Raw genomic sequence first — 10,421 nt, forward strand, 5'->3', positions numbered from 1 at the left:
TATATATATTTATATATATACATGTACATATATATGCTTATGTGTATACATATACATCGATATATTGTCGTGCGTGTGTGTGTGTGTGTGTGAGTGTGTGATATCTAAAATCATATATATATATAAATATATATCATGTATCACGCAAGCCTTATGTGATATTGTTTATAATTATTTGTCCATATATTGAAGGCAAATAAATGACTCTGGAAATGAAGAAAAGATGAAAGAGAACATGCAAGAGGCAGAAGAATGAAATAATAATATCAGTGATCTGATTGGAAGACTGAAAGAGAGAATTCTTATGAAATGTAATGATGTATATCTGTGTATGAAAGACAATGGAGCCAGGGAGGTCAGAGAGAGACAGAAACACAAAGAGGGAGAAAAAAGGAGAAAGAGAGAAAAAAGAAAGAGAGAGAGACTGAATGAGAAATATAAAGACATCTCAAAGATCAAAGAGATGCTGTATTTACCTGACTTGCTGAAGGAAGATTTCTGCTGAGATTTGAAGACTTCCATTGTTTGTTGAATTCAGCTTCCGGGACAAGTTGACTTTCCAAATCTACAAGCTGCATGTTTTTATGTTTGATGTCATCAGGGTTCTTTGTTATAATGACGAGGTTGTTTGTTTGTGATATCAAATGTCTCATTTCCCTCCAAGGCTGGATTGATGCATTCAATGAGGGGCTGTTTGTTAGATTCCGTTGATTATTGTGCCGAACTATACATATTGTAATAAATACTACTATAGATATCGACACAACAACAGCAATAACAACAATAATTATCACAATGTTTATATCTAGCATACTTCCAGATTTGGAATGTGAACCAGTAAACAAGACAGATGTTGTATTGCTAACAGTCAGAGTTAAAGACAATCTAGTCGTTGCTGATAAAACTGGTGTACCACTGTCTTTGACAGCTACTTTTATATCATATGACCCAGCGTCGTTTTGGTAAACTGTACGTGAAAAAGATAAAACTCCTGTATAAGGATTAACTGCAAATAACTGTTTCTCATTGCCTCCAAGTATTTCATACTTGAGGAAAGCATTAACATGACTGTCTCTGTCAGAAGCTCTTAGGGTTGTGATGTCACTTTTGCTCTGCGGATGGTAGTGGACGTCTAGATTGAAAGGGTTAACACTAGGAAATGTAAAATAGGGAGCATTGTCGTTTTGATCAATAACCTCAACAATAACTTCACCAATACTTTCAAGGTTAGGTATTCCATTATCTTTCACCTTGACTTGGAAATTATAAACATTCTGTAATTCATGATCAACAGACTGGTTTGTGGATACAAATCCGTAGCTTGTTATCTGGAATGGAAGTCTATATTTATTATTAGCTAACAAAGAAAATGTCAGCTGGCCTCCAAGCCCAAGATCAGAATCTGTGGCATTGATGAAACCTACAGGGAAATAAGGTTTTTCATTCTCATAAATTAAAAACTTAAATATATTCTTTGTAAACTTTGGCTGCACATCATTCACATCCATTACTTCAATGGAGTATTTCTGTACAATTTCTAATGGGGGAGTTCCCTCGTCTTGACATACTATCGTAATAGTATAATGATCTTTTGTCTCACGGTCAACTGAATTTTTCAAAATAATTTTGTATTCTTTTGAGCCCAACATTAGAAGCTGGAATTTATTGTGTTGAAGTTCACATGATACTTCCCCATTTGATCCAGCATCATTATCAATCAGCATAACATATGCAATGAAACTACCAACTTCAGTATCTTCTGAAATAGCTGCTGAGCTTTCACTGAGGGGAGTCAGAAAATTTACATTGATAGTTGGGTAATTATTTTGTTGGTTAATGACATTTATAAGAACCAAAGCAGCCGAACTTAATGGAGGCTTTCCTCTATCACTTGCTCTCACAAATAATTCATTGACTTGCTTTTCAAGAGATGCAAAAGTTTCTTTCAAAAATATTTCTCCCGTCTCTTCATTTAACATAAAATGTCTATTAGCTGATTCTGATGTTTTTGAACTGAAATAGTAGGAAACTTTACCATTTTCATTAGAATCTAAATCACTGGCAGACAAAACAGCAATTGGAGACCGCAAACTTTCATTGTTCTGAATAGAAATATTATAAACAACTTGAGAGAAAACAGGAGCATTATCATTAACATCGGTTACAGATATATGAACCAGTAAAATTCCTTGCTTTGAAGGCGTACCTTCATCTTTTGCAATGATTTTAATCACATACATTTCCTGTTTTTCTCTGTCTAGTTTTTCTTTCAAATATATTCCCAATTCTGAATTTCCATCAAGACTTTTTGATACTGACAGTGCAAATGGTTTGTTTTGGTTTTCTTGAAGCTCATATGTTATTTCTGAATTGCGAACGGTAATATCATTATCAATAGCATTCGGGATAGATTTTTTCATTCCTTTCCAGTCACCTTCAGAAAACTGAAGATTTATTTGCTTGTCACTAAACTCTGGTGAGTGGTCATTTATATCTTCAATTACTATTTTCAGTTTTAATATTTTCATAAACATCTTTGCTTGTCGAACAGCAACTTTCACAACCTTGAAACATTGTTTACCATAAGAACAAAGTGATTCAGCATCTAGTAATTGAGTGGTGTAAAGTTTCCCAGTTTTACTAACATTAAATAACTGAGTGTCGTCAGTTAATCTTTGTTTTATTAAACTGAACCATATTAAACTATGGTCAGTCGAAGGCAAGGAATCAAATATTTTGCTGTCAGCAACAATGTTACCTACATAGGTGCCAGAATTCTGTTCTTCTTCAACGTGGTAAATTAAATCGATACAAAAGGTATAAGAAGTAATGGAAAGGATTAATAGTATTGGTGCCAACATATCCACTCTTCTTATTTTGCAGACTGTTATATAACATTGGTGCTAACATGTCCTGTGTTGTTTCTCTGCTGTCTGTCACATATCATTAGTATCAAAGTATCTTCATTCATTGTTCTGGAGTTTGTTATGTAACATTGCTGCAATCACAACCATCTTTCTTCTTGCAGGGACTTTTATATAACATTGACACTGTTATGAGTTTTCCTTGTATATTATGATACCGGCATTATTGTATCATTTTAAAGCAATAAACCTCAAGTTTAGGATCACTGTTAAACGACTTTGGTACCAAGAATACCAGTTGTAGAAATGATAAAAATGAAATTGAAGATTATTTCTGTGTTCACAGTAAAAGTTTCTGAAAATATAACAAAAGAAAAGGATATTAATGATAAGATTCAAGAATAAGGTAACTATGAATATAATGTTAAATGCATTAACTTTAGTGTTCTGATGATGGTCTCAAACATAGAGTATTTTCTGGCATACAAGTTGACATAGTAATATAGTGTAATCATGTAGTGTAAACATTTAAACATTGTCTGTCTTTCCATATTTCACATAGAATTTATGGTCCTTCAAAATCATCTTGGTGTATAAGACAACCCTACCTCTTTTGTCTGTAAATTTTTGTCTGTAAAATTCAACTTGTGTGCTGGAAAATATGGTATGTTTTCTCTTTTTTATAGACAGATGTATGAAATGATAAGTAGAGTGGGTGTGTGGTAAGTAGCTTGCTTACAAGCCACACAGTTCTGGGTTCAGTCCCACTGCGTGGCACCTTGGGCAAGTGTCTTCTACTCTAGCCTCGGGCCGACCAAAGCCTTGTGAGTGGATTTGGTAGATGGAAACTGAAAGAAGCCCGTCGTATATATGTATATATATGTATGTGTGTGTGTGTGTGTGTGTGTTTGTCCCCCTAGCATTGCTTGACAACCGATGCTGGTGTGTTTATGGCCCCGTCACTTAGCAGTTTGGCAAAAGAGACCGATAGAATAAGTACTAGGCTTACAAAGAATAAGTCCCGGGGTCGATTTGCTTGACTAAAGGCAGTGCTCCAGCATGGCCACAGTGAAATGACTGAAACAAGTAAAGAGTAAAGAGTTATGAAATCATTATGGGATTAAGGAAATATTGCTGATTAGTCTGCTCAACTTTGCTTCAACAAGTATTTGACATAGAGTTAAACACAGGGAGTTGCCATACACACAAAATTTGGATGGTATTAGCCTCTCCTATTTTTCTTGATGTCTCTACAATAATCCATTCAACTTTTAAGACATTTGAACTACATTAGTATTTCTGTTATTATTTATATAAGACATTGTCTTCAAGATGATGTCAATGGAAATGTTAACTCATTTCTAAAAAACCCCCAGGGCCCATAGGATCATGTTTCGTTTTAAGTTTTAGTAACGCTGAATAATTAGAATCGAATTTCTCCCGTCAAATTTGTAGTCAGGTAAACAGAATAGAATGCTTTTCTTAACAACAAAAATCTATGCCTGCTGTTAGACACAAATTCAAACTTTCCATTTAACTTATACACATTAATTTTATATATCAAATTTTGTTTTATGTTCTGCATTGATGTCTCTTTATGGTTTCTGGGCTTTCTAGAAATTTTAGCTTTATCTCCCCCAACATACTCTCCATCAATTCTGTACATTCTGGGTTCAAATATTGCCTTGTTATCAACATACAGTAAATTTTCTGGAAAGTATCATGGTTGACAGATGACATCAGCAGCTTGAAAAAAAACTAAAAGAAACATTATTTTTTGGAATATTGGATCTTGAAGTACATCACATTTGATAGAGTGTGAAGGCATGTGGCATAGTGGTTAGGGTATTCAGCTCACAATTGTAAGGTCATGAGTTCAATTCCCCGTGGTGCATTGTGTCCTTGAGCAAGACACTTTATTTCACATTGCTCCAGTTCACTCAGCTGGCAAAAATTAGTAGTATCTCTAATTCAGATGGCTGGCCTTGTCACACTCTGTATAATGCTGAATCTCCCTAAGGGTACACGCCTTCATCATCACATGGGAATCCAGACTACCCTTTTTCAATAAGTAAAAAAAATATTATTGATCAGAAAAAATCTTACCAGAAAAACATTGATAGGGTGAAGCATATGTGTGAGAAATAGAGAAGGAGTGTGGGAAAATAAAAAACATATTTGAAGCTTAAAGGAAAAAAAAATCAACTGATATGTTTTCTAATTTTAACACCAACTTTCATATAAAAGGGATGCAGAATAGAATTGATCAGTTTTATGTAAAAATATTTTTGAAGAGCAAAAGAAAAAAAAAAATTTAGAATCATATAATGTATAATGAACTAAAATGTAGTTACAAAATGTTGACAAAGCTGAGCCAATCAATATTCTAAATAACATTGAAATGTTGAAGAAAGTTTTGTGAAAAGAAAATTATTAACTCCATAACAGATACATTTTTCTGACATTTTGAAGTATGGAATAAAAATAATGAGCTATAAATATATGAATGAAGAAATGTCACCAGTCATAGACAAGCTTTGATTGGGTTTGAGAGGTAAATGGACTTTTACTTATAGTAAGAGTGGGAAATCCTCTGAGACAGATGGAAGCAGGTGATTATGTGGGATGTGTTTAGATAGCTTACAATTTGAAATTTGGAGTATATATGTGTATGGAAGGCAATAGAAACCGAAAGTGAAGCAGTCGTCAGAAAGAAAGTGGGTGTAATTTGTTTTATCCAGGCCACTGGAGTCAGGTATCCATATGATGTGATGGAAAGTAAAGTTGTTCACAGTTTTGTAAAGTGATTATCAACACATATGTGAAGGTACATGGCTCAGTGGTTAGAGCATCAAGCTCACAATCATGAGGTAATGAGTTCTGATTCCTGGACCAGGTTGTGTGTTGTGTTCTTCAACAAGACACTTTATTTTCACATTGCTCCAGTTCACCCAGCTATAGGAATGAGTTGTGATGTCACTGTGATGCCAAGCTGTATTGACCTTTGCCTTTCCCTTGGATAACAATCAGTGGCATGAAAAGGGGAGGCTGGTATGTATAGGCAACTGCTGGTCTTCCACAAACAAATTTGTCAGATTTGTTCCTCAGAGGGGAACTTTCTAGGTGCAATCCCATGGTCATTCATGATTGAAGGGGGTCTTTATCTCATTAATAGAAAAGTTGAGCACATTCTGATACATCTGAAGAAAGTAACTGTAGCTGACACTAGTTCTTTTAACCCCCTTTTTACCATATTTCTGTTGATAATAGTGAATTTAGTAGAGTTACTCTGTCAGTATTAAGCTGGTGTTTAGAACTTATATTAACAATGAAATTTTGACAGATTTTGATTTATATCATTTTTAAACAGAAAGTTTGTATCATAGCATCAGAGATGATCTTGGATTGATTGCTACCAAAAGGGTTAATTTGAGATTTTGTTGCTATGTTTCTGTTGAAATATATTGATATTGACTTTGTTTAAACTTATCTTGAAAATAATGAAGAATGTAGTAAAATAATTTTGTCATCGTTAGGCCAGTATTAATGTAGCATGAAATTATGTTCGAAAATTTTTATTCATTATTTATGATGATGATGATGATGAAGATGAAAATCACAATGATGGTGATGATGAAGATAAAAATTACAATGATGATGATGGTTTATAGATGCAGACATGGCTGTGTGGTAAGATGTTTGCTTACCAACCACATGATTCCAGGTTCAGTCTTGAGCAAGTATCTTCTATATAGCCTTGGGCCAACCAAAGCCTTGAGAGTGTATTTGGTAGATGAAAACGAAAGAAACCCATCATATATATATATATATATATATATATATATTTGTATATTTGTCTTGATCTGGCCTTGTTAAGTTGGTGATCAAGATTAACCTTTCGATATCAACACTGCAGCTAAGGTGGCAGGCTGGCAGAATTGTTAGCACACCAGGCAAAATGCTTAGCAACATTTTGTTTGTCTTTACGCTCTGAGTTCAAATTCCACTGCGGTCGACTGTGGGTGTAATTTGTCTTCATTCTTTCAGTCTCTTCCCCCAAAATTTCAGCCTTGTGCTTTTAGTAGAAAGGATATTGATACTGCTTCTGTTGCTATTATTTTTTAAGAAGCCCACTAACCTGAATAGATATGCACTGTGATTCTAAATATTGTGGACTGGAGATTCAGCTGTTATTGCACTGTTTGACTTCAGTGACATAGGAACTTATAGCAGGGCAAGATCACATGACCTGGCAGTTCTGGTGGCCATAACAGATGATTCTCGACTCTCATCTGTCAATGACATAATACCATGTGCTTTTATGCAACGCAAGTCCATATGGCACGTTCTCTCAATGTAAATAATGCAGTATTTTGTGTTCTAACACAACATTCACATTACAGCAATGACCAAGATTACCTTCTGGTTTTAACACTGCTTCTGTTGCTATTAAATATATATCTCTATATCTATGTGTGTGTGATTTTGTGTCTGTGTTTGCATCTACCCCACCACCACCACCACCACTTGACAACCAGTGTTGTTGTGCTTACATCCCCATAGCTTAGCGTTTTGGCAAAAGAAAACAATAGAACCTGTATTAGGCTTTACAAAATAATATGATAAGTACAAGGGTTGATCCAGTCGACTAAAATACTTCAAGGTCATGCCCTAGAATGGCCACAGTCTAATGACAAAAACAAGTAAGCTATGAAAAACTAAATAAAAGATCATTTTAAGACTGAAAGTTTGTATCACAGGACTAGTAATAGTCTTAGTTTGACTGGTACCAAAAGAGCTAAATTCAGATCTTGTCAATAAGGTAAACAATGATCCATTAGATGTGATGCGATGTAACATAGTATGTAACATTGTATGTAATATAGTTTGTAAAGAACTGATTCTCAATCAGTAAATATGATAGGAAGTTTAAGCAAATGTCTACTGTAATAACATCATCATAAAGAAGCAATGGTTGATGATAGCAGTTATTAATAAAGAGTTTGTCAGTCAAGTAAATAACTTATTCTGAATTGCCATTAATTATAGAAAATACATCATTACAGACATAAAATCTGAACCTGTATTCTAGGTGATTTGCAGAATGACGAGAATAAGCAGAATCAGAGAGGAAATGGATGTAAAAGGTGGATTACAACCATGGGAGTGGAATCATAGTGATTACATGTTTGAGTATGTGATGTATAACAATTTAAATTGGTATGGCAGTCATAAGAAACGAGCTGTGAATAAGAAAACTCTCTAACAAAACTTGTTGCATGTATTTGCTACATAATTAGCTAACATTATTTAACATTTGCTATACCAGAATAATATGTGAGAAATTTTTAATAATTTTTCCCTCTAGTGTTAAACTTAAACTAGTGATTATATTTTTGTCTTTAATATGTTTAATATGTTATATCTTTAATATGTTATATACTTCTGTATTTTATAATATTCACTTCTGTTATTTAGCAATGTGTCTGCTATTCTATATATTATTTCTCTAAAATGTTATTTTGCTGCTTGGATTTAGTACCTGACACAATATTACAGTAGCAATATAATTTTAATGAAATTTCAACTTTACATATCCTGATCCTATGGTAAAAGACCATCATTTGGAATTTTAATAAATAAAATATCAAATATGGTATTCAAATATATAATTGTAGTTTTACTGTTTATTATTTAAGAAAATTACTATAAGGTCTTAGTTTTGTAACATGATGATTTATAAATTTGATTGACTGAGATTATCCCTGCAGTTAGCAGACAAAAGTTCCCCCCTAGAGTGAAAATTCAAAAACAGCAAGTTAAATTCTCATGAACAAAGGCTGGAGAAAAGCTTTGTCTGAAACAATGTCCAATATTCTGAGAAAAATTATGATCTTTGTGACACCTCCAGCACGTGGACACCCGAACACTCATCGTTTCTGCAATTCTTCAGCGTGTGTGTGTGTGTGTGTGAGTGTGACCCCTCCCCACACACACATCACTGTATTAACCTGACTCAGATGTTGTTGTACCTCACTGGTCACATTGCACTTCCAATTACTTCTTGATTGTACCACACTTTTCCATCTTGTCCCAAATTGCTTAACATCTTCCCATTGTCCTAGAGGCCTTTCGAGTGGCCTTTCCCTTGGATAACATCAGTGGCATGAAGAGGGGAGGCTGGTATGCATGGGTGACTGCTGGTCTTCCATTAACAACCTTGCCCAGACTTGTCCTTTGGAAGGTAACTTTCTTGGTGCAATCCCATGGTCATTCATGACTGAAGGGGGTCCATATGTAATATATAAAAATATGTATGCATGTCTACAGATTCCTTTTACATATCTGTGCTTTGTGTTTACTGGTGTAAACTAGTGAGCAAATATGTCTCCCTTTGTGTCACAGAGTGATTTAATGATTGAATAAATAGATATTGATAAAATAAATAAGTGGCTAGTTAGAAAATCTCTATAAGAGATGAAAGTAATAACTATACTGAGAGGTAATATCTATCACTGCTTCAATATGGCTATTCCATAAGAACTGCCATTATTACTGTTTTTAACTCCAGAAGGAACTTTCTCTGGCTGGTTATCTGTGCAATCTGCACCCTATATACATCACAAGCATACTTCTGAGTATAGTTACTACTTTCTTCTCTTATAGAGATTTTCTAACTAACAACTTTGCTTGCTGTAAGATCAGTAACTGGTTCTCACTTGTTTTTTTATATATTGTCAGCTGGAGTAGACTACTGCTATCTCTAATGGATGGGTGTCCACCACTGAGGATGAGCACAAATAGCTCAAAATCATAAGGTCTGGTGGTCCCGTTTTCTGCTAGAAGATGGTAAGGGTTTTCTCCCCTGCTTGCAATACGTATCGGGTGCAGATTGCATCATTAACCAGCTGGAGGAAGCTCCTCCTGGGGTTAAAAATGGTAATAACTTTGGTTCCTACAGGACAGCCATATTGAAGATAAAATAAATATCAGATTGAAATAGGAACTGGAGCTGAGATCATCAAGGGAAACTGCTGAAAGAAGTGCCCCAGCATGGCTGCAGTTCAATGACTAACACATAATATTCAATTAAAGGCCTGACACATTGTGGTGTGCACCTATTATTTTTCTCCTTCTGTAACACATGCTTATTTATAATGTACAATATTATAACTAACTGTTTAATGTGGGGGAAGAGTAAATACACCATAACTATATTTTCAATTTAATGCAGACTGAAAATGATTGATAGCATAAAACATTGCTCTGTTGCAGTTTATAGTAGCATGACTGAAAGTACATCACATTAGCAGCAACCAAGTAACAAAGTTGTTAAAATGTCAGAGAAAATACCTTGTAGTATCGGCTTTAGTTCTTTGTCTTCTGAGTTCAGTTTCCACCCAGGGATTCAAATCATACTGATGATCACTGGACCACATTTGATCATGAAACTGATTTTGATGCCAACACATAGACACACACAAATATATATATATGTATATGTCTGTATGTGAGCATGTATCTATCTATCTATCTATCTATCTATATATATATATA

The 10,421-nt window shown here is 34.4% G+C and overlaps 1 protein-coding gene across 2 annotated transcripts in view; it reads right to left on the minus strand.

Annotated features, from left to right (window-relative positions):
• The window catches only part of LOC106880364 (protocadherin beta-15), a 94,879-nt gene that overhangs the window by 59,042 nt on the left and 25,416 nt on the right, over positions 1-10,421 (minus strand). For both annotated transcript variants that reach the window (XM_052973113.1, XM_052973111.1), the window contains exon 2: positions 477-3,219. In XM_052973113.1, the coding sequence (XP_052829073.1) occupies positions 477-2,861 (2,385 nt within the window). In that variant the 5' untranslated portion in view covers positions 2,862-3,219. The remainder of the gene's footprint in view (positions 1-476; positions 3,220-10,421) is intronic.

The sequence above is a fragment of the Octopus bimaculoides genome, chromosome 14 (genome assembly GCF_001194135.2).
Source record: "Octopus bimaculoides isolate UCB-OBI-ISO-001 chromosome 14, ASM119413v2, whole genome shotgun sequence".
Classification (NCBI taxonomy): Eukaryota; Metazoa; Mollusca; class Cephalopoda; order Octopoda; family Octopodidae; genus Octopus; species Octopus bimaculoides.